Here is a 25,211-nt window from a genome sequence, read left to right as displayed (position 1 = left end):
CACAAGGTGAAATTGTTTTTTTTTTTTTCTTTTTTTTATAAAAAAAATAACGACAAAAAAAACACCTACTAGGGAGAAAAAAGAATAATTCCCCACTAATACAATTTCATTCTCTATTGTACTAAACTTACACATTCAGATTATAGTTTCACCTTCATTTAAAATAAGTTAATTCACTTCTGGCTGTTAGTTTGAATTGCTGAAAAGGTTTAAACTTTTCTTTTTAATTGTGGACAAGTCCAATTAACCAGTAAAAAATTTCCAACAATGCTTGTAAAATGTTTCACCCATAAACCAATTTCCTCAAGATGTAAGCAAGTTGTGGAAAAAAGAAAACCAATGAAAGTATGGTGAACATGGTAGCTTCAATAAAAAAAAAAAAAATCAAACTATGAAGCTTAGCCCATGTTTGATTTCAAGAAATGCTTATAAGCAGAACACTACTGACCTCTTGTGTATCAAGAATGTAACATAATGCAAGTGCCAAATATGGTACCTCCTAAAACTACTGAAAGACAAGGTTTAAGTAGCTTGCTTTCCCAACCAGGTAGGGAACTGTTAGAGCAGAGGATACCTGCCTGAGTGCCTTTACATGTTTGTTGTCTCAAAACTTTTTACTGAATCAATAAAGCTGATTATTTTGATTTTTTTATTGTTGCTGAAAATATATAGCAGATAATACAACAAATTAAAGTAATAAATTTAGGACTTTTAAAAACTCTCATTTATTTTGGTGAGCCTAAAAAGCCAAACTTGGAGAGTTTCCATTTTAGTGCTGACCATCCAATCTGTCCTGTCTTCAAATGCAGAAGTGCTTAAAACCAGCAAAGGCAAAACAAGTTAGGACTTTACTGCCTTAGCCTTACACTACATTGCTTGAAGCAGTCTTTTAATCTGTTAAGTGACCTACGAACATAATCCCAGCAGTTTGGGAGGCCGAGGCAGATGGATCATGAGGTCAGGAGATCGAGACCATCCTGACTAACACGGTGAAACCCCGTCTCTACTAAAAATAAAAATAAAAAAAATTAGGCGGGCGTGGTGGTGGGCACCTGTAGTCCCAGCTACTCGGGAGGCTGAGGCAGGAGAATGGCGTGAACCCGGGAAGCGGAGTTTGCAGTGAGATCACGCCACTGCACTCCAGCCTGGGCGACAGAGGGAGACTCTGTCTCAAAATAATAATAATGATAATAATAGTTTGTGGTAAATCTTTGTTCGCCATCAGATTTCATCCAAGTTTTCTCTGCTTGATATTCCACTTGAAAGACCCAATCTGATGGTACAGGTAAGGAAAGATATAGCTAAATCTACAGTCTTTGGTTTTCTGATTTAGAACACTTTCTCCCCTCCCCTACTCCAAGAATAGACCTAAAAAGTAGAAGTATAAAGATGTTCCACTTTTAATGCAGAAATGTAGACAATTAGCTAGTTAATACTGTCAGTTGTACCTGCCCACCACCTCAAAACAAGCTACATTCTTTAAATGTTGTAAGCAACTTCTAGTCATATTTATGCACATCAGCTTACACCCTATATGTGTGAAAAGCAGGATATTCTTTCAGCATCAACTTGTGATTTCATAATTGTTGAAATTCTTTAAATGAATAAAGAGTTATAGACTGCTTTTGTGACAATAAAATCAAACTTTAATTGGGGAGCCAGATAATATTGCCTTTTCTTGCCAAAATTTTAATTTATACTTTTAGTAGAAAACATAACACATTTCTCCTTCATTTAACTAATTAATCCAAATGAAAAAAGTGAAGTACTATAATCACAGGTGTACTAATAAACACTTTTACAAAGATATTCAGAAACATTTGCAGCAGGTTTTACAAGACTCTGATATAAAACAAAGTAAAATAAAACATTTTGAAATTTCAAAATCAGTTTACCTAGCCTAAATTACTTCAAAGAGGCACTTGCACTTCTTGTCCTGGCTTAAAAACAAACCCTGAAATTACTTTCTTTTATCCAAATCAATTGATCATATTAGCTAATCTGCATAAAGTCTATGAGGATACGTTTTGATAAATGCTATAAACACAAAATTAAGACAAATCTGACAGCTATTGTCAGATATGTAGCACATTTAGAAGGGCCTTTGTTAATAAAATGCCTCTAATGTATCCAGAGGTATAGATTTCAAAGGGCAAGTCTGTATCTGTTGCACATCTGATTCTCACAGCATTCACGAAAGAGGAGACAATGATGTTCCCATTTCACTGAAAACTAAGGTGACTTAAGGTCATATAGTCCATATTCGATAAAGACATTTATCGAAGGCCTTAGAATACAGAGTACAGGGCTTCCTGTTGGTAGATTTACCTTCTTAACCACACGGAGATGTGATCCAAGCATCAAAACAAGTGTGAGTCCCTTCAGGTCTGGAAAATACTCCAGCCATAACAGGTGAAGAGCAGAGTCAGTTCAAGATTTGTCATAGGCTACACAATTTACAGTAAAACACTGGGAAAAGAGGAAGCTGATGCGAGGAAGAGGGAAGAATGATTTGAAAGATTATAAAATGGCAAAGTTCCTCCAAAACCTATAATAAGCTAAAACAAACTGAAAAAAAAAAAGGTCTTAGTTGGGAAGCCAATATTCAGACCAAAGGAGAGGGTGGGAGGAGATGTAGAAGGAGGAAAGCAGGAAATTATCCATCTTAACAGCTCAAAGGATTTGGCACATATCTAGGTTATCTGAATAATCTTGAAATTTCTTTGAGGTAGACAAATGTTAGGAATAAGTTGAGTTCATGTAAAACAAAAAAAAAAAAAGAAAGAAAAGAAAAAAAAAAGAGAAGGAAGCTCTACAATCCTTGGTTATTTGTAAAAACCTCTTTTAGTAAAGTGCTTAGATGCCAGGCATTTTATTCCTACATTTAAAGGCTGATTGACGTTAAGTATCTTATAGGTAATGGACAAAAGCCAAGTTGGGCTTTAAAAAAAGCTTAAAGCCTACCAAACTTTACAGTACGTTTCTAACTTTTTATACCTTCTTTACATGGAAATTACTGTTTTCTCCTCCTTGTCCCTTGGTAAGCTCTTCCTGTTTTCAAGTCTGAACTCAAATTCACTTCTCCTGCGAAGTATCCATGACTCCCTCAGTCAAATGCAGCGCTCCTACTCCAAAAGTCCCACTATGCTCCAAGGTCGCTTTTGCTGTGTTGTGACTGTTTGCCCGCTTGTCTCCCCACTGGACTGGAAGCTACTCAAAAGGCAATCCTGCTTCTTCATTTTTATGTCGTCAAGACACAGCACTCTGTGGGTACTCAAATTAATCAATAGTTCATCCTATTTACAATCTCTCAAGCAGCTCATTTTATGTTAGTTGCACAATCTGGAGGTCTGGAGTTCTTCACATGAAATTTAATAAATTATCCTGCAAGCTCATTTTTATTCCCATTTTTTTACCCAGGGACAATCAGTCTACCAGGGCAAATAATGAGGTTGCGACCTTAGTCCCGCTTCCCAACCTCATTTTTTAGTTACGTTCCTTTCATTAAAATGTCCTTATACACTTACAAATAAAACTAAGTCCCAAGAGGGCAACAAAATATATGATTCTTAATGATATAAAAACAAATCTTTCTGATACTAGATCTTTTATACTAGAAAAGTAAATTCTTGTGCTTGAACATCATTTTTAAGCAGTTAGTGAATTTGAGAATCTGAACTGCCACTTGAAATATTCGCAGGAAAGAAACATTATGAACCAAATGCAGGAACATAGCTATTCAAAGGGACATATTTTTGTACTTGTTTTGCTCCAATTTCTGCTACATAGACCGCTCCAGTCTTTTTGTCGACTTCCAGGAGATGTGGCAAAACTTGATCTGCTAGTTGGATTGTGCTGATCACAGAACACTCCCCAATGCTTCCCACCGGGGGTGCTGCGACAACTGAGAGCCTGCTAAGATTCAGCTGGGCCACAATCAAGTACTTCCCATCAGGAGTAAATCTAAGGAGAAAGACATTTAACATAATAAATGTCTGTGAAATAAACATAAGGGTTTTTTTTTTTCAACATTTTAATCCCCTACTGTGCCAAACAACAGTAGGCATCTACTTGCTGAATGATTCTTTTAAGGAGAACTTGAATTTGATCTAATTCTGTTTATGAGGGAATAAGATGTCCCTGATGGTAAGCAAAGCCAAAGATTAGCTTAAAGTTTTTAAAAGTATCAATATCATAGTCCACAAAATGAAACTAATGAAGAACTGCCATTAGGCTGGGTTTGATTTTGTCCTGTGTTTAAAAATTTACCAAGTAAAGGCTAGAGGAGAGGTCTAGCATGTTATTTTTTGTGTTCACTTTTTCTCGGATCTGAAAATCTCGGATATCAAATTTCTCTGTATATTTCCATTTTCCCCTGATTCAAAATTAACAATAAACATTTTAAACTTTCAGCTAGCTATTCAGAGAAGTGAGATATGTACACTAACTAAAACAAGCATTTTGCAATAAAATGAAACAATTACCTGACTGAAGAAGGTCCCTCTTCTGTGAAACAATTATTCCATGCTCCTAACCACTCCCCAGTGTCTTTATCAAATACTTGGATTCTTTTATTTCCTCGGTCAGCAACCCACACCTGAGAAACACACAAAAAAAGTCAATTGAAAAATATCCATAATATGAGGAAAAAAAAGGGAAAAGAACATTTATTTTCATTAGTTTCACATACACTATCTCACTTAAGAGGATTCCAAAGAAGGTAGTATAAGTCCCATTTTCAGATGAGGAAAAACTAAAGTTCAGAAAGGTTACCTTCTCTGAAGTGAGCTTACAAGCGGAAGAGGCACAACCCAAAGCCGTCTTAACCCAAAGCTTATAATACTCTGTCTACTGTTCTAAATGTGTGAATAACTAAAAAGCTGGAGTACTCTACCATAATGCAGGGGATCAGTAGATAATGAAAAGTGACAACATTCATTCATTCCTTTAACAAGCATTCATTTTTCAATGAGTGCTACTGGCTTGTCAGCTCCTGGGCCAGGCAACGTGACAAAGAAAAGCAGCCTCACTTCTCAAGAGCTCAAGATAGCAGGATGTGAGGTATTCATTCAGATTGCAGTATCATTAAACCCATACCTGCTATTACCAAGATATGTACAGAGTGCTGAACCAACTAAAGAAGAAGCTTGAGATATTTTAGCAACACATAAAGAACGGTAATAGGTTTAATTTAGATTTGTTAGACACTGTAACGGGTTATTAAGGAACTTGTTATAAGACAAGAAGTGAGACGCATTGTAAATGACATTTCATGGCTACATGCATGCAACTTAAAGCATAAAAGGAAATGGTTTTTGATGACTTATGGCCAGGGTTGTAGAGAGGTATGAAATAATGCACTGGGAGTGGGTCAGTCCTCTTTACTTCTACGTCCCTGCTTTTGGTTCTTTGGATTTCTTGGGTTTGTGGATTGAGAGATTATTTCTTCAGCGGTAACCCTGACTACAACTTCATCAATGTGTGTGAATTTTGGTAGCCACAGAATTCATCTCCAATCAGAAACAAATCAAAACTCACTATACCATTTAAGAAATGTTATTGATGCCAAAATACAGCAGTTTCTCAAGGTCTTTTCCTGATCTATGATCCTTTATTAAGGATGGGTTTTCTTAAAGATTTTGAGATTAGTATACCAGATAAATGACCAAGGAAGAAGTACAGTTTACACCCTAGGATGGAATGATACTTTAGATTGTAGTATCATCTTTCCTGCTCAACATTCAGTGAATTTTGATTATGGGAACTCCTGTTTAACACATAACAAGAAGTCTGGAACTGACTAACCTTTCATATAGGGTCATGGTGATGATGAAATGAGTCAATTATGTAAAATACTCAGAACAGAATTGCTATTGTTATAAAACAATTGTGTATAATTGACACTCTTTATCACTCAGGAACGCCAGAGTACCCCCATCAGATGATTTCCAAGGCCTTTTAGAAGGGTGTTCCTCACCATGATGAATTTACCTGGGTCAAGGTTTTGCATGCTCTGAAATTTGATTTTTTTTTCGTAGCACACAATGAGTCACCCAAGCTCAGAAGGATAATGTGCAAAAGTTTAAACTTTCCAGTTCCCAATTTACATACAAAGTTCACATGGTTGATTAACGTCTTATGGCAGATCAGAAGATTTAATGATCAAAACATTCTCATTTCTGTCAATCAATTATGATTAGGAAGCCAAGTCATAATTAGAAGTTTGTTTGCTGAGCACTGAATAGGAAGTAGAAATGGATTAAATGCCTAATGGTATGAAAGCAAGCAGCCTAATGTATCCATTGTGTGTCAAGACATTTAGTCATTTAATAAATAAATATGACTATGTACTAAGCACTAAGAAATAAAGCAAAAGAGATTCAGTAAGCACTCTCAACAGCCTAACATCTATTAGGGGAGACAGACAAATGATCATAATACAGCATGATAGCTACTATGATAGGAAGTACAGGCTGCTATAGGAAAAGGAGGAGAAACTAATATACAAATTTTTTGGTGGGGGTTTTGTTGTGAAAAGGTAACCTCAAAGAAGTGAGATCTATGCTTAGAAGTTGAGTAAAGGCAAAAGAGATAGTAGTGAGTAGGGCAGAAAAGAGAGAAATTGATTGAAATTTGTTGGCTAAAGTTTTCTGTTCCCTAAACAAAGTTGGAGCTAGTGAGAACAAGAGTTTGCCTAGGTGACTCTTTTTCAAACTTCCAAGATTAACCTCTCCCACTCCACTTTAGATCAGCACTTTTTTTCTTGAGAAGTGAAAAGATATTCAAACACTTTTAGTGGAGTTTTCCCAGTAAGCAGGCAACTTTGTCTTTCAGGTAACTTTATGTTCAGATCCATTATTTGTTCCTTCTATCCTTTTAAATGGTACAGGAAATCCATTTTGCTCATTTCTAAATATTTGGGGAACCCCCTCACTATACAACTCAAACATTTGTAAGGGAGTATGTGTACACACCCAGCCCCAGAGTAATTACCCAGACATACCCACTAACACACGTCTCCACATGCCCACACATGTATACCACAATCTATATATACATGCCCAGACACAGACACACACACACACATACACACACAGAGACACATGCACAAACATATTCAGATGCATAGTCCCAGATACAATGACACTGTATTTTTACCCGACCAGCTGAATCAAGTGTAACACTGTGAGGTATGTTGAACTTAGCAGGCCCTGTCCCATTTTCTCCATGCAGCCAAAGGATCATGAAATCTATAAATGGTAAAAATATATAGTCAGAACAACATAGAGAATGTCTCATGCATTTGCATATTTTATGAAACAGGTTACAAAGAACTATTTAATTACACCACTGGTTCACTTGACTATGCTTTCTCTGCTTTAGTTTCTCCTCCTAAGTTGATTTTGCTTTAGGAATCAACACCATAGACTACATTTCATTGTTTCATACATAACAGATCTGCACCTCCTGATACTAGAGAGGACAGAGAAAGGGCACTCAATAAAATGCTTGCAGATGAATCAGCCTGTAGGATACTCGACTCTGGACTTCTAGGTTTCTAATTTCTACACGCTTAATTGAATAGGATACACACTTAGCTACTGAGCGCATTAGAAATTCTCATACTGTTGCCAGTTACTTTTGGAGGAATCTCCTAGCCCTTGGTGAAGAAAGTCGGCCTGTTATCAGGATTATTTATTGTGGGCAATCATACTCATCTGTTTTTCAGTTTTCTGGCAGTAATACACTTAGCTCTTTACACACCGCTTCATACACAACACTTAAAACATTATACCAAGTATCAAACAAATTCAATCCAATTTATAATATTTTTATAATACCATAAACAATTAAGTCATGTACCTTGGGACAGTTTGATCAATCTGTTATTCAATCCTCCATCTCCATCCACAATGTAAATATCTCCTGTGTCCTCTACATATAATTCTGCTGGGTTATCAAACTGCAAAGGATTCAAACCAGTGCCTTTTTTGCCTGGAGTACCCAAGACTTGAACAAGATCACCAAAAGAACTGTATTTTTTAACAGTATGACCAAAGAATCCTATAAAGATAGATATGTACATTTCACAAATAAAACCACTATACAAACATTCAGATTTTCAAGTAAGCTAAGAGCAAAATTTGATAGAATTAAACAGTAATAAATAGCTGATAGACTTAGGAAATTACATATAACAAGCACTATAGCTTCTTTGTAAATTATAGCCAAATTTGATCACGAATTAAAATCTCCATTAGTACAAAATAAGCGGATTCTAAATTCAAATAAATAACATCCCCATAATTGACTCATTATACAGGAAACTCAGAATGTTAAAGTATTGGGGAAGCCTTTTCTTTTTTAATCTTTTGACCTTGAATAAGCATCGCTTATGAAAAGCAATCAAGAAGAAAATGTAAAGGGAACAACTTATATTTGAAACTGTTACTTTAATCATTCACATACAGATCTTAAATTTCAGTCAGTCAACAAAACGTTCTCTATGGTACAGATTTTTTTTTTTAACTGTATTTTCACCTTGTGGAGACATTCAAAATGCCACCCCTCAACTTTTCTTTGCTAAGAAGAAAATAATCTTTGTAAATCATGAGTATCTTATTTTCTCACGTTAAAATTTCTTTAAGTTAAAATTAACAAGCAAGAGCATAAAGCAGACTATTAATAAGGGAATATCATAAAGCAGTTAACAGAAATCAATTTGAAGGTACATATACCAAATTAATTGATAGGTATTCAAAAGACAAACTGGATACATTGAGCTTACCAGAAAGTGAATCAGCTTGCATTACAATTCTACGTTATATAATTTACTTATTATTATACTTTTGGACAGTTGAGCTAAAGTTTATAGCAATAAAAAACACATAAGCCTCCAAGTTTCTAAAAACTAGCAAAAAAGACTACCAATAAAACATTTTTTTTTTAAAATGGCTAATTTGTAGCCCTATTTTTCATTAGAGGAAATTTATTCCTTTGGGAAATAGGAACATAAAACTGTCTTCAGATCTCTGGGTAGAAAATTAGCTGTAATGGAAAAAATGAAGAGATCATCTGTGCTCTTTTTATTTCTGGGAATCAATGAAGTCTCATTTTTAAAAATCACATGAATAAAATGAACTAAAAGTAATGGTGTTTAACAGTTGGATCTTCAGGAAAAAAGTGAAAATAGACTCTCATTACAGTATTACAATTCACTCAGTGATAATCTATACATTTTTTTTGGTTGAACCAGAATCTTACTATGTAAAACACAGCATGAAATAAATGGGCCATCAGCTGAGGCCCAGAAATCTTATGGGTTCTGAGAACAGCTGCGATAATGGCACTACTTACAGAAACTGAGAACTCATTATCTCTAAAAAGTGGTATCTGAATCAGCCAGGACTGCAGAACCAAGATGTCCCTGAATTCAAGAACATAACTGGGCCAAGGAATACCAGAAATAATGTCTTTATAATCCCATTTCTTCCTGAATTCCTAGGGTAATGCCAGGACATCTCAGGTATTGCCTTAAGCTACAGCCACAGGTGAATTGTTTCTCTGAAAACTTTCTCCATAGCTGCCATTCAGCTGTGCTCACTTCATTTTTCAGCTTTTTTGTACTAAAAATATTTGATGGCAGGAAGATTTCAGACATACTTCAGTCAGTAGAATTTCAAAAACATTGACACCAATTTCTGCAATCTTTGCACTTTGAGCAACAAAGCAGTTACGATTTCACAATCTTTTATGAAAGAGAACTGGAAAAGGAAAGTAAGAGTCAAGGATTCCAGTCATTGCTTTTAGAGACTGCCACTTTATTTGGCTTCAGTTTAGAGTTATTTAATCTGAGAAGAGCAACTGATGCTTTAAAGAGGAAAAGTCCCTAGACAAGTTCAAGGAAAGATCATATTAACAGGCTCCTTGTCAAATTTCTTAATTCCACAGCAGCATAATATAAAGTTTGTTAAAAACATGTGATTTCACGAATCGTTAAAGAAATTACAATTAGATTCAGCAACTCTGATTTTAAACAATACAAACAAGGACATGTGCAAAGATGCGATTTCCAGTAAGATAATGTAATAGATATTACTATACATACCACTTCCTACATCCGTGATCCAGATGGATTGTTCATATAGAGTACTGGCTGCAAATATACCATGAGGTGTGTCAACTGTATAATTCCAGGCTCGTAGAAAATATCCATCCTCTGTGAACACTAATATCTTTGGGATGTTATCCCCTCTCTGAAGGTATACAAAAAATAACTTGTTAGGATCAGTTTTAAGGAAAGGTAATCTGTATCTTGGCGAAGAAAAAAAATAACTGAGAATTTTACTAATATTTCAAAAACCACTTTCAAAATCTAACATATCTTTCACATTCGAAACCAAAATACTTGAAACCAACTCAAAAATAAATTGCACAATTAGCATGATATAAACGCATATGGTCAGTTACTACAGCAAGACAGGAGGGCTGTTGTTTCGTGTTCATAATTTTTTTTAATCTCTATTTTACTTACTTGACCTATGTAAACCAATCCGTTGAGGGAGTCAACTGCAACACAAAATGTTGTTCCGCTAAAATATTCTGGGTGCTTAGGCCAATCCACATCCAGCCGGTAAAGAATTTTCTCAGTTCTCCAGGAAACTGCGAAAGTAAAGTTCCTCAAAACCTTAAATAAAATCAGACAATTCAGATTTAGTTTACCCTGTAGGTAAGAAAAAAAGGGGGGGAGGGGCGGGTGGTAACAGGGCTTATTGTTAAGCATGCCTTGACGAACTGAAATAATTCCAAAGAAATTGGCTTATATGCCTAAAGACCAACACGACCACAATAGAAGTCTGCAAATTATTTGAGGGTGTAGTAGGAGTTGGAAAAGAGGAAAATGGCGATGTAACATACACAGATTTTTAAACTCAAATTTTGTAACAGTCAAGGCAGTTCGGACCCAGGTGCAAGCTTTGAGACAAGCTACTGAGGGAACCAGGGCCTGCCACCTCCATCCCACGACCGTGGCGACGCCTCCCAACAGGGCTATCCGCACACCCGACAGTCATTTCCTCACTACCCAACTCACTGGAGAGCCACAAAAACGCGAATGCAAAACCAGAAATGCGAGAAAGAAGCCAGCACCGGCTACGCAGACCCAGAATCTCGCCATGACCAGACGGGAAGCCAGGCGAGGGAGGGTCCGCAGGTGTCTGGGGAAGGACCTGACAGCCTCAGGCCGGAACGGTTTGTAGCGGCACAGAGGGTCTGCCCGGGGCCCGAAGACCCTATCTCCGGTTTCCCCTCCCTGGAGGCACGAGCTTTGAGTACGAAAGGGAACAGAGACCAGGGCGAATGAAAATCAAAGAAGACCAGTTTCGCACTTCGTGTGCATTTCGGGGTCCCCGCCCTTATGTCAGGTGCTTCAGGCTCACCCAGTGACCACCCTTTCCCGCCCGCAGGACAGTCCGCGCCGCTGACTTCCCGTGGCCACCAAAGTATGGGCGCCCGTAGATATGCCTTAATCGCTCGCCATTTATTCTTTTTAATTCAGACGGCAAAATCAAAAGATCGCACACTCAAACACGAGGTATAGTGGGGATGACATTCAAAATAACGACAGCTAGGCTTCGGGAAGGATTTTTGCCACATCCTATTCCTACCATCCAGGCATACGCTATGGATGCCTATGTTCCCACACCAGGACCCCACCTCTGGCTTTCAGGAAAGAGGGGCCCAAGCTGGCTGCGCAGTGTTGAGTTTACTCGGGCGCGACTGGCCCTATAGTAGGTCCCCATGAGCTGGTGGGGGCTGTAGGGGTAATCAGGCAGGGCGTCTGGCGCTGTTGGGGCTGCGTTTTTCCGGAGTCCCCCTATGCGAGGCCGTGCCCCTCTTCGCCCGGCTCCCGGTGCTCTCCAGCCGCCGGCCCGCTCCCGGAAGCCGCAGCAGCTGGTAACAAAGAGCCTGCCGGCCCGCCTGCTGCCGGGGCCGAGGTACCCAGGAGTCGAGCGCAGCGGCTGGGGATGAGCGCGAGCCGGACCATGCGTCCGGGTTCGCGGCGGTGAGGGTCGCGGCAGGCGGCCGAGGCGCAGGTGCGGGTCGAGAGACCGGCGCCTCCCTCCCCGCCGCCCGTGGACTCCGAGTGCAGGTGTTTCTGCTCTGCCGGCCGCTCCACCTGGGCAAGCGGCTTCAAGAGCTACCTGTGGCTGCACCTGGCCCTCAGCTGCAGGGAAACGGCACTCAGCCCCGCCGCGGAGCCCGGGTTTTTCTGCAGAACTCAGGGGACCTGGCTCTTGCCCGAGGTGCCCTGAAGCATTGTGTGAATAAGCTGGGGAAGCCTGACTGGAGTGTTTTTTCTTTTTAATAAAAAAAAGTTTTCTGAGTCTCAGTTTTAGAAATTTTTTTTGCGAAGTTTGCGATACTCTCTACCTCTTCGCATCCTGTCTTGCTCGTGGAGTCTTTTTCCTCCTCAACTATAAATATTTTTACTATCGGCGGAGCTGACCAGGGATGAACGTCTTGTAATTGCAAGTATAACTGTTAAAACCACGTCGGGGTAGTAGTCAAGATGGATAAAAAGTCCTTTGAAATGGTGCTGGATGAAATTAGAAAGGTAATTACACTCGATTCCAGGAATTATTTTATGAGATGAATTCTCGTGGTTTAGACTCTCTTTGAGGTACTGTGTGCAGATTGTGCAGAATGAGGATCCTAGGATTGCCAAATTGGTTTGCATTCTCACGTGTAATGGAGGAGTTTGTATCTTGATACGTTTCCAATACAAATAGAAATTAAGTTATGTTAACGCCGAATTTGAGACTCAGCGCGGTGTCGTGGGAATGATATTCAGACGGCCCTCCGTTCCAAAGCCTTTTTTACAAATCCTTAATAGCTCTGTACTTTGGGGCAAGTGGTTTAGTATTTTTGAGTTTATTGCCTCATCTTTCAGTCATACAAGAGTGACTGAAAACTAGAGGTAATACGCAGAAAGTTTCTTTTATGGTAGTTATTATGATGGGGTTTTCAAATCTAAGCATAAGGTAGAATATATTTGTTGCGTTGGCCATGCAAAATTCGTGTCCTGATGTTAAGTGTGGCATTAAGTTTAAAGTCACGTTCTTAGGAATTGGCCGTCAATAACTTGAGGTGCAAAATTTTTTCTCCTGCTTTCCAAGTTTTTGCTGCTTTTTGAGGCTATTGTGTGGATCCCATCTCCCAGAGTGAACCAGACAGCAACAATTCTGGAAGGTAGTCTTGAGCCTAACAATATCTCAAGCACAAAAATACCGAAAAGTTACTTATTTTAAAATGGAAGGACTTGATGTACCATCGTTACATCAGCACACGGTGCTTTCCTTCGGCCTTCCGGGCAATTATTCTTCCTCACCTGCATACCTTTATGACCCTTGACTGCAACGGAAGAAATTGTTCCCATGTGCTCTGGTGCTTATTTCAGTTTACAAAGGTGTTACTAAAATTGTCTCTGGTCTTGCACTTTTACTTTGGTTTTATACAGCTTTTTTTTGGTTTTTCAAATTGACGTGTTTGAGTTTTCCTATTTGATTATACTGAACGTTCTTTTTTGAACAAATTCTGCTTTTGCACATCCAATGTGTCCAATTAATTTTTGAAATAAAATGTTGGTTTGCTAACTCTATGCCTAGGAATTTGTCAGAATTTGTTCATAAGCTGATTTTTAATTACTTTTCATGAGAAAATAATTGGTGAGTCCAAGTAGACCAGCAGATTTTTTCTTTTGGAAAAAATCACATAGGGAGCCTATGTGATTTAGGGTCTCGGTGTGCATATTCTCTTCCTAGTGTCATAAAAATGTCACAGTAAATTCTAAAGAGGGGAATAGGGAAGTTTTCCAGATACGAAAGTCCTGTTCACATGAGATGGCAACTTAAGTCTGTATTTCTGGTCAGCAGTTAAAACATGTCTTCTGCTGGCTTTGCCAAATGATTAGATACATCAGTATTGTCATGGTCTATTAAAATGGAATAAAATATTGGCATATCTAAATATGAGCATTACTGTTGATTGTTTTAAAAATTGCTCTTTGTGAATGTAAGTTTAAACCAGGTCATCTCTTGAGTATCACAGTGAGTTTATATAATAGATAATACTGATGGTCATTACTGTCATTTAAAACTAGTGGCATTTAAGAAGCCACTAGCCGAAGAACTGGGAAAGGGAGTAGAAAGGGGGAAAAAGCAATGCTTGATTGATTACTCAAAAAGGAGGGAGTAATAGCTATTAATTAGTGAGCACTTACTTTGTGAGCCTGTTGTTAAGCACTTCTCCAGTCATGATTTGTTTTGATTCTCCTTACAACCCACGAGGTGTAGGCACTGTACTTCTCACTTAAAGCTGGCGGCCTACTCTCTGTGAGGTTAACTAGTCAGCTCAAGACTCCTCAGGTGGGAAGTTAGGGGCAGTGGGCCCTATTCAGACTATGCTTGCAGAGCACCATGCTGTCCTGCCTGGGGTTACAGCTGGGCCTCTCAGGCATTGATGGAAGAATTGAGATACGACTTGGCATCAGTACAATCCAAGACTTTGTTCAGAAACTTGTATTTGACTGTGTCCGATTATTATATTGATAGTAAAACTCCTAGGAGTACATTATTTAGAATGCCTTTTTCTCCCTTTTCAGTGAATGTTGAACTACTGAGCACGCAGGATACTTCAGTTGACTGGTCATAATACTTTTTCCTAGCAGAATGATACATGTGAAAAATATGATTATAATTATTTTGTAGTACAAGCAAAGGGATTAGTTCATTTTTAATGATTAGTGGCAACCGACTTAAGATAGCTGATTCCATCTCTAAGATGAGCAAATAGCTGCAGGGGGGGAGCCTATGTGATTTAGTGAGCTCTAGATAGTACTGCATCAAAGCCACCAACTTCTCCCTCACCCACTGAGAGATTCCATAAAGGAAAGGAACCATCACTTACTGATTACCTATTATGTGTCACATCTAGTGTCCGCTATTATAGTTTTCATAGTAACTCTTTGGGGTTAGTGAATGGTGTTCCCTGTATGAGTGAGGAAACTCAAAGGGAATTAAAATACCTCTCAAAGTCTACACTGCCAGTTTAGTGGCAGGCACAGACAACGAATTCAGGGCTTCTTGCATTCTTATATCCCTATAGAAATACTGAGAGCCTCAACTAGACCTTGTCTTATTCTTGCGTCCTGTCACTTAGCACATAGATATTCAATAATTGATGAGTAACAACATCTGATATGTTTAATCTTAAAAATGACAATATGATTGGATTTGGAATGTTTTGAAACTCTTTACGTATTTAGGAATTCTAAATGTAACGCGTGCTAATGTTGAATCATGTCTATTACAATTGTATTCCCTTTCCTTGTAGAAGCAGGTAGGGAAGCCCAGCAGATCTTCCTGCTTGCTCAGTGTGTCCCTCACAGTAGGGAACCTGGAAAGGTGGAAGGAAGGGCCTCTCACCACAGTGACCTTAGTTCCTCTGCATGACAGGGCTGAAGCAGACCTGCCCCTGTTGAGTTGCTTAGGCAGTTTTGATAGATGCTTATTACTGTGCTGTTTACGTATATTAATGCTGTTTTACTGTGTGTGTGTGTGTGTTTTTTTTTTTTTAGGCTGTTTTGACAGAATACAAATTAAAAGCAATTGAATATGTGCATGGATACTTTTCTAGTGAACAGGTATTCCTCATTATTTGTTTAAACAAAGCCTTCTTTTTATACCAATGTTCTGGTTAATGTCTGCTGCCCGAATTCAGAATTGCTTTTACCTTTTTGCTGTATTTATTCAGGAACTTGAGAAGCTCTCAGTTTTGGCAGAAAACTTCACAGAATTTATAATTCAGGGACTAAGCACCTCTCCACTTTCACCCCAATTCCTATTTTAAAATGATTTTAAATCTAGGATCTTAAAGCAATTCAAAGTGTTTTTGGTTCTGGGCACAATATCAAAGGTTTAGAAACTTGTAATGGTAAATTTACCCACATTTTTATAGTTACATGTAAGACAATTACAAAATTCATCATGTAATATAAAAGAAAATGTGAACAAATAATGAAATGTTTTATATGAAGCCACTAAATAAAAATTTCAACAGTAAGAAAAATACACAGTGTTATTAATAAGTAGTTGCTGTAACTGCCGGATTATTAACATTTTAAGCATGATGGTTTAGTGAAAACTTCATTCCACCTTAGGGGCAGTTTGCTAATTAAATGTGTGTCACACACGCAAGGGGGCATGTTTCTGAGGGATAGTTGGAAAATTCTTGATAGAGAAATCAGGCATAAATATTAATAAGAATGTCTGGAGAACAGCTCAGGGAAAGGATGGACAATAAATTATGTATTGAGTTAATAAATGCTCCAATTGAGTTAGTAAATGGTCCAACTTTTCATTGGTTTCTCAAGAACTTCAAAACTTGAAAGCATGAATGACCTTAAGGCTATAGAAGTTCTGCCCACTAAATTCTCAAAAGCTACTTTATGATTTGCATTTGTTGTCTTTATGTCAGTTTTTCAGCTTTCCCATTGCTTTACAAAGTTACTTTATGCTCTTAAAAATTTAAATGTTTTGGCCAGGCACGGTGGCTCACACCTGTAGTCCCAGCACTTTGGGAGGCCGAGGCAGGCGGATTACTTGAAGTCAGGAGTTCAAGACCAGACTAGCCAACATGGTGAAACCCCGTCTCTACAAAAATACAAAAATGAGCCGGGCATGATGACTGGTGCCTGCAGTCGAGAATCACTTGAACCCAGGAGGCGGAGCTTGCAGTGTGCCAAAATCGCACCATTGCACTCCAGCCTGGGTGACAGAGCAAAACTTTGTCTAAAAAAAAAAAAATTTAAATGTTTTAAAAAGATTTATAATTTCTTACAGCTAATAGCATTTTTTTCTTGTGTGTATGTGATGTACCACCCTGAGTGATGTTTCCATTTTGCTAAAGTCATTACAAAGTTTATTAAGCCTACTTTCTAAATGAGCTTATTGTATTAAAGATTTTTCTTTGTATCTTAGATATGGTGGCTTGTAAAATTTTATGGTTGGTAAAATATAGCATTTATTAGATATTAAGAATATTATTCCCATCAAAGTTTTAAGGACATACACTTTTATCAAATTAACTGGAAAGTATACATAATACTTATTTGCTATATATGTTTCTCTTTATAAGGAGTAAAAAATTTTTTTTTTTAGCGTATTTTCAGGAACTGTCTTCTTGTATCACTTTTTTCCGCCTTTGGAGCATCTTTTGAGGCAGTGAAACAGGGTGGTGGTGATCATGCTGAGACCTCCGTGTCCTGATCTTTATGCCCTGTGTTCACCGCTTACTGGCTATCTCATAATGCTTCCCTCATTTGTTTAAAGTTCTTAGGTGGTAGTGGGAGCTGGTCTGAGCTGCACAGTCTGAGCTCTCAAATGATGTATCATTTAGGGGCTGCTGGAGTGTAATTCATGTTGATTCTTGACATTTTTAAGGGACTAGATTTATGATTTGAGTTTCTGTCCTCCAGATTCAAGTTGAAAGACCTACTAGGACTAAAGTTAGTGGGTCTACACTAAAACCTACCACTGTGCTCTTGTGAGTGCTCTTCTCCCTCACGTTGAAAAGTTCTCCATTCACAGTCCATCTTTATATTCCTAAGCCCACATTTGATCTCCGTCTGGTACTTTGAACCCTCCTTTTCTTATTAGGATACTTTGTTTTTTCTGTATTGTATATTTTTCTTTCTTTCTAGACCAGTGCTGTCTAGTAGAACTTTTTGTGATGGTAGAAATGTTCTCTCCTGCAGCGTGCATTATTGTAGTTATCAGCCTCATGTAGCTCTTGAGCACTTGAAATGTGGCTTTTGTCACTAAGGAACTGAATTTTTAAATTTTATTTGATTGTAAGTGATTTAAGGTTACGTAACCGCGTGTCGCTATTCTGTTAGCACAGTTTTCAGACTTTAGTGCCACCTGTATCACCTGGGCCTGGGCTGCACACGTTGAATTATAATGTCAAGTACTGAAATAAATCTTACAGAAATATTTACAAACATGCTGTCTTTAGAGCTGTTAGTTCTTTGTTTTCAGGTGGTTGATTTGCTGAGATATTTTTCCTGGGCCGAGCCCCAGTTGAAGGCAATGAAAGCATTACAGCATGTAAGTAACTTATTTTTTCCTTTAGAACATAGAATTTAAGTATTTTTAACTCTCCCAGTTGTCTATACTTTATTTCAGTTGTAATTTATTTGCATTAGAAAAGCAAACTCTAAGTGTTATTGTACTTTGATTCAAAATAGCTATGTTAAAAAATTAACATTTTCCAAACTGTACATTTGAATTGTATGCCACAGTGTCCTGATTGGCAAGTTAGAGGAAAACGTCACCGGCAAGCAAAATATAGGATTTGAATTCTTAATTGTTTTTTGCACTTCTGTTTTTTAATATCTATCTTCACCATCTTTCTATTTAGTCTTAGAAGAGTTAGTACTGTCCAAATAAATTTTCAGTGATGATGGAAATTTTTATATCAGCACTGTCCATTATGGTAGCCACTTGAATGTGCCTCATCTGAGGAACTATATTTAATTTTATTTAATTGTAATTAGTTCAAATAGGTACATGTGCTTAGTGGCTACTATATTGGATAGCACAGCTCTAGAACCTAGGTCAGCAGGAGCATCTAGGTCACACAGGAGTATCTGGCTGTGTAGGAAGATTTTTGAAGCAATATCAGGCCTGGGTATCTTCAGTGGAATCAATTTACAGATCCTTGACTTTCTAAACTGATGAGCCTAGGAAAGTATCTGGGTCTGTTAGTGCTACTTTCTGATCTCCTCTTTAATATTTGCTTTTTTACTGCTTTACTAAAGAAAGAGTTACCGCTCCTGTTCTCTGGGGGTGAAGATGTTTCTCCAGGTTCCAAAAGGACAGTGCTTTGCTCTTGAGAGGGAGAGCAAAGCAAAGAGGCTCATAAGAAATACTGATAAGGGACTCGGAGTGGTGGCCAAGCCTGTAATCCCAGCACTTTGGGAGGCTGAAGTAGGAGGATCACTTGAGGCCAGGAGTTCTAGACCAGCCTGGGCAACGTAGTGAGACCCAGTCTCTACAAAAATATAAAAACTTTAAATTAGCTGGGTGTGGTGGTGTGCTCCTGTAGTCCTAATTACACAGGAGGCTGAGGCAGGGGGAATATTGATGAGGGCTTTGCTTTATTTTATCAGGACAACAAACTCATGACAAAACTCTGAGGCCTGCTTGCCTGTCTCCCTGCCTTAGACTTAAAATTCAGAGGTGAGAAGGGTATCACAGGGACAACTCAATACACTTACTTGAATTAAATTAAGTCTGACCTTTTCTAACAAAGTCAGTCTGATTTGATTGTTCTCTCACTGAAGACTGATTTCACCAATTAGTTTACCTGATAAATATTTCCGTAAATTAAATGAGCTAAATTAGTAGTTTCAAAGTTCTTACAGCTATATAAATGTATTTAAGAAAATCGACTTTTTATGAGTATTTAAACTTCTGATAAAATTGTTAGGTATCAATTTAAAAATATACAAAGGGGCATATAGTTTTATCAATTCTTCTGGTAGTGCATAAATAATAGTATGTGAAAACCACTGTTCCAAATTTTAGGAACTTTTGGATGTTGATTCTAGCCAGTCTTCCTTCTTATGTTGATGTTGCTTTTGATTTTCCTTCACTGTTAACATAAATCTCCAAATTGGCCAAATCTTCTGGATGTTCTTCAAAAATAAAGGTACCCTAGTCGAATAATCATGTAACTTTCCACACAATCTTTTTGCATCACAATGCACATTAAATTAAAATAAGACTTAAAGTTCTGCAGTAGAGAAACCTGTTTAACCCAGCTTTCCCCCTACCTTATGTGGCTAGTGTAACCTTTTTCTGTAATATGTTTAACACCATGGAAGCACTGATCTGTGGCATACTTAGCCCCTGAGGAGCATAATAATGTTTTTCTAACCTTTGAACAATTTAATCTCCCATATGTATGAGTATAACCTTTTTATATAACCTTTCTGAGGAAAGTAATACTTCTGATTTTTTTAATTCTGTAAGTGAACACATCGTGAAATGTGGATAAAAAAAGAGCTTGTGGGAGAACTTAGATCTTCGTTAGATCTTCAGCTGAAATGGTTACATTGATAGAACATAAGTATAATTCATTTATTTTTAGAACTTTCTTTTGAGTAAGTGGTTTTCACCTAAAATGTGATATATTTTATCTAAAATGTTTATATTAAGAGCATTTAACTATACTTCCAGAAAAAGGTAATTTCTGGCATGAAAATTTCACCGTGTGTAAAAATAAATTATTTTTTTGTTAATTAAGGCAGAAAATGGTGCTGTCCAGCCGAAGAAGTGGTCAATATACTCAGCGTTTCACTTTCAGTAAAAGACAAACTGAGGTTGCTCTTGAACTGTTAGGCCTCGTTAAGTATTCGTCTTTTTCTTTTACTTCATTGGGAAATAAATGTAGAAAAGCCTTTTAAGTGTCTAAGTAGTATGTTTATGTGATCAAAATTGTAATAGTAAAAAAAAAGGAACTCTAACAAAATACAGTCAAGCAAGGCATAAGGATACATTCTGATTTCTTCATGAAAAAAGTATCTAGTGGGGTACTTATTACACATATGGTTATAACTTTATAAAATGAAGGGGCTTAACAAGATTGTTTAATTTGATTTTTTGTATTTCAGTTATTTGCTTTGCCTTCCTACTCTGAAAAGACAGGGATTTAAGAATTAGAGATTCTTTCACTGACTGACACAATAATTTTTTTTTTTTTTGGCAAAGTGCTCATTTTTTCTGAGCCTTATTTGCCTCACTTGTAAAAATAAGACTCTTACCCACTTAATAGAGTAATGAACTCTAAATATCGGAAGGTCTGAAAGCACCTACCACAGCATTTGACAGATGACCGTAATGAATGTTAGCTCAAAAAGACAAGGAAAGAACCTACTCCTTTGCGTCACTGAAGAGTGTATAAGTTATTTATTTGTAACACATACATTTTTAAGTCCTTTTTGTATTCATAGGTGTCCATAAAAGCACAAAATTAAAATAAAGCACAAGATAAAACTTTATACATTTAGCATAAAATGACTTTTATGCATTTTGCACGTGGGTGGGTTCTCTTGCCATATCCTATCACTGAAGAGAGTATATTTTGAAAAATCTCAATATAGTGATTTTTTATTTACAGTATTACTGTTTTACTTTTCAGTAATCAGATAAACCTCAGTTATTACATTTATATATAAACATGTTATTTAAACTGAGCTATTAAAAGTAAATAGTCATACTTTTCTCCCTGTGTCACGGGGAAAGCTTACTCAGATATGTTTGTGCAGTAAACAAAGATTGCTTACCTCTATGTATGGTCAGGTTTTTAAACAAAAAGCTAAATTGTGTTTTCTTGGTAGGAATATTATTGATGCACAGAATTCTCGTCCTATTGAAGATTTATTCAGGATAAATATGTCTGAGAAGAAACGGTGCAAGAGAATACTTGAACAGGTAGTTTTCTGAAGATTGCCATGTACTTGGTATGCTGGTTTTTCTGAATGTTGAAGGTGAAAAAGCACCTTTCTTCTTACTAACTTTGGTGAATAACTCGAATGCTGTTGTACAATGGGTTAAAAATGAACATCCCTGTGGTCTATGGAGTGGAAATAGAGCTGGTTGACAGGGACACTCAAGGGGGAAGAGATGGCTTGAGAGTGAGAAGTTGGTTGGCCACTCAGCTTGAACCTCATGGAAATGTTTATGTCTTGATCCCTTGGTACCTTTGTCATGGCTTCAAGTTTTTGCTTTAAACTTTATTTGGGAACTTAACTTTTCAAATGTGCTTTGTTAACCAGTTTATTTTAAATCAGATTCATAAGAGATGAATATTAAAGCAAGTTTATTAGTTAAAACTCCAGTTTATTAGTTAAAGATCTATAAGAATTGGAGCAATAGTACTTGTCCAACCCTAGAAAACTGGATTTGTCATCTAAGGTAGTTACTTCTAAGGTAGGATTGTGATGGCTGGAAGCTGAATTAATTAATTATTATGAGCCTGGCAGTTCAGTTGTATGTAATACTCACAAACTCCTTGAAGCCCAGGGATGGTAGGCAAATTTGCCTTAGTCGTACATTGTTGTGGAAGTGTTAAGAGCTGAGCCATGTTTCTTTACTTTAGTAACTTCCTTATCAGTTTTCTTGACTAAAACCTTTAAGGCAACATGGGTATTACTGCTGTAGTTTTCTTTCTTATGAAGTGTTCCAGTCATGTCACTTTCCTTCTCAGAAATTTTCTGGGCCTGAGTGTTCTGTGGAATAGGCCCTCTGGTCAATGTAAGTTAGTACAACTTTTCTACAAGGTAAACTTGAAGAGCCTTTAAAGTATTTATACTTTTTGGCCCCAAATTTCTACTTCTAAGAATTTATCTGAAGGAAATGTTGAAATATACAAATTTATATATAAGGGCATTCACCCCGGTATTCTTTATTATAGCGAAAAATTCAGATGATTTCAGGGTTGGGGTATTTAGTAGGGGGACTGGGTTATATAGCTAATATACATGTATGTTTGTGAATGGATTTATACAACCAATATGTAATACATATAACATTGTACATACTTGGGAATATATATATACACACACATATAGCTGGATATTTCTATGACGTAATATAGATACATCGGAATATGTGTTGCCTAATACAGTGTTTATTCATTTATTAATATGTATTGAGCACCAACTCAGTATGTGTGTGGCATCATTTAGAAGCTGAGGATGCAGTAATAAACAGACCTAAATCCCTTCCTTTACTATTTCTCATAAATACGTAACAGTATATTGAACATTATTACTTGGTTTTTCAATGGTATTTAGCTCTTTGGACCACCCAATGTCATGTTATTTGTTTATGTTGTCCTCCACTGGGTTGTAAAGAGCAGGGACCATGTTTCTTTCATCTCTGTGTCCTCTTTTCCTCAAATGTAACATGACCTTGGCATTTGTAGATTTGAACTGTTATTTCTTGATAGTTGAAGAAATGGGACAGATTAGATAATAAAGACTTTTTTACACCATTTACAAAATCTGTTGTGAAGACATTCTTTGAGTCTGTTAGTTGCAACGTTATTATGTTACTATTTTAATTGTTCCATTTAAATAAAGTGATTTTACTGATTACTTTTGGTCACATTCACCACTGTAAGTGCTGAATGATGTATGAGCAGATTGCATGTAGTGCTGTTCCTTAACTCATTTTTTTTTTTTAGCTGAGCTTCCCAGTGTTCAGAATACTTGACTTTAAGACTTTTTTTTCTACCCCTCTTCTTTGTTATATTACAGGCTTTCAAGGGGGGCTGCAAAGCTCCTCATGCTATGATATCTTCTTGTGGAACGATCCCAGGAAATCCATATCCCAAAGGAAGACCTAGCCGCATAAATGGAATTTTCCCAGTAAGCATACTTCTATAGCTGTATATGAAACTTCTCATGGTTAAGTATGAAGTGTAGAATAAGTTAATGGTATTTAAAGGAAAGGAATTTTATATCAGTAACTTAATTCCTAGGCTCACCACTGATTGAAAGTTCGTGTCTAAGCTTCATCAGTGTATTAAGGATATTTATATAAAATCTATAGAACAAGACAAATAGGATGATTTTGTTTTATTTTTCAAAGTACTTTAGAAGCACTGATTTACGTTTAGTAAAGGAACAGTTCTCAAATTCTCAGTGTTGTTACAATCTCAGTTTCATTCAGTGAAGTGTGTTTGGGAAACTTTGCATGCAGTGTTTCCTTCCTGGAGCATCACACTGCATATAAAGGCTTGAGAGGTGTATAAAAAAGAAACTTGTTTTTATATCATCTCATGTTCCTTGAACCTCTTTGTAAAACAACTTTCTCAAAGAATGTTATATTTCTGTTGCCGCATAGCAACCCCACAGCTTAGTGGATTAAAGTAATAAACGTTTATCACCTCACATGGTTTTTGTGGGTCAGGAATATTGGAGCGCTTAGCTGGGTAGTTCTGGTTCAGGTCTTTTCATGAGGTTACATTCATCTGAAAGTTTGATTGGAGCCCAAGAATAGGGCCTCAAGGTGACTCGTTTACATGCTTGGCAAGGTAGTGTTGGTGGTTGGCAGGAGTCCTTTGTTGTCCACCACAAGGACTTTTTTGTAATGCTGCTTGAGTGTCCTCATGACATGGCAGCTGGCTTCTACCAGAGCAAGTAATCCAAGCAAGAGAGGACAAATGGAAGCTGCCTGGAAGTCAGATGCCATCCTTTCTGCCATATGCCATGTGTTACACAGGTCAGCCCCATTCATTCTGGTAGGGAATGGTGCAAGGGCAGGTAGGAGATGAGGATCGGTCAGGGACATCTTGGGAGTTGACTCCCACGCTAGTATATACCATTTAGCCACACACACTGTTAGGGTGATGGCACACTGCAATAATCTATCAACTTATTCTGATCTGTAAATTTTAGCAGTCTTGAATAAGGTCTCATTTACCCTTGACAGTATAAATAATCACACTTAATCTTTGTAGAGAACACCATTTTTTCTTATCTACTTTCAACTCTAACATAGGTACTCTTATTCTTTGAGGATTATACTACTGTGGCATTGGAAGTTCATTTCTGATTGCTCCTTTTTGTGAAGAAAAAAAAATTAGAACATACTGTATTCCAAAAAAAAAGCAATAATATAGTAAAACAATGCAGCATAACAACTATTTACATAGCATCCACATTGTATTCGATATTGTAAGCTAGAGATTATTTAAAGTAGATGGGTGGATATGTTTAGGTTATATGCAAATACTATGCCGTTTTATATAAGAGACTTGAGCATCCATGTATTGGTATCTATGAGGGAGGCTCTAGAACCAGTCCCTCTGGATACTTGATCTTTTCCTGTCATTCTGTGTTTTTCGTGTTCACTTCTGAGTACCTTTGTATGTAATACAAGAGTTCCATAGCATAGGAGGATTGAGGACCTTATCAGGGTCATGCCGCCAGGCGGTGCAGAATTGAAATGGGAATGCAAGTCTTTACCCTCTTACCAAGTCCTTTTCTTCAGTGTAATCCAGTGAGGTTGGTTATTATTACTGGTTTGAGGGGTTTTGTTTTTAATTTTGAATTCTTTTTTTTTTTTTTTTTTAAATAG

At 37.3% G+C, this 25,211-nt stretch overlaps 2 protein-coding genes and 1 long non-coding RNA gene across 3 annotated transcripts in view; 2 read left to right on the top strand and 1 right to left on the bottom strand.

The window, feature by feature from the left end:
- Positions 1-1,628: 1,628 nt before the first annotated feature.
- On the bottom strand, positions 1,629-11,503 carry NHLRC3 (NHL repeat containing 3). The gene is made up of 7 exons (XM_017854141.1): positions 11,093-11,503; positions 10,535-10,687; positions 10,109-10,256; positions 7,864-8,064; positions 7,159-7,250; positions 4,485-4,597; positions 1,629-3,963 (listed from the first exon to the last, which is right to left on the bottom strand). Exons 1-7 carry the CDS (start codon positions 11,174-11,176, stop codon positions 3,711-3,713), a joined length of 1,044 nt encoding a protein of 347 aa, XP_017709630.1. The 5' UTR covers positions 11,177-11,503; the 3' UTR covers positions 1,629-3,710.
- A 203-nt stretch (positions 11,504-11,706) lies between these two features.
- Positions 11,707-19,316, top strand: LOC108516588 (uncharacterized). Its single transcript, XR_001881873.1, has 4 exons — positions 11,707-12,616; positions 15,638-15,703; positions 18,099-18,167; positions 19,232-19,316. It is a non-coding gene; the product is annotated as an uncharacterized LOC108516588 (long non-coding RNA).
- Positions 19,317-21,463: 2,147 nt separating this feature from the next.
- Positions 21,464-25,211, top strand: part of PROSER1 (proline and serine rich 1) — a 19,532-nt gene continuing 15,784 nt past the window's right edge. The window contains exons 1-2 of the mRNA XM_017854140.1: positions 21,464-21,557; positions 23,387-23,497. Coding sequence (XP_017709629.1) covers positions 21,519-21,557; positions 23,387-23,497 — 150 coding nt within the window. The 5' untranslated portion in view covers positions 21,464-21,518. The remainder of the gene's footprint in view (positions 21,558-23,386; positions 23,498-25,211) is intronic.

Source organism: Rhinopithecus bieti, unplaced genomic scaffold, assembly GCF_001698545.2.
Source record: "Rhinopithecus bieti isolate Rb0 unplaced genomic scaffold, ASM169854v2 scaffold_35538, whole genome shotgun sequence".
Classification (NCBI taxonomy): domain Eukaryota; kingdom Metazoa; phylum Chordata; class Mammalia; order Primates; family Cercopithecidae; genus Rhinopithecus; species Rhinopithecus bieti.
Note: the sequence above shows the minus strand (reverse complement) of the source record. Positions and strands in the feature narration are given on the sequence as shown.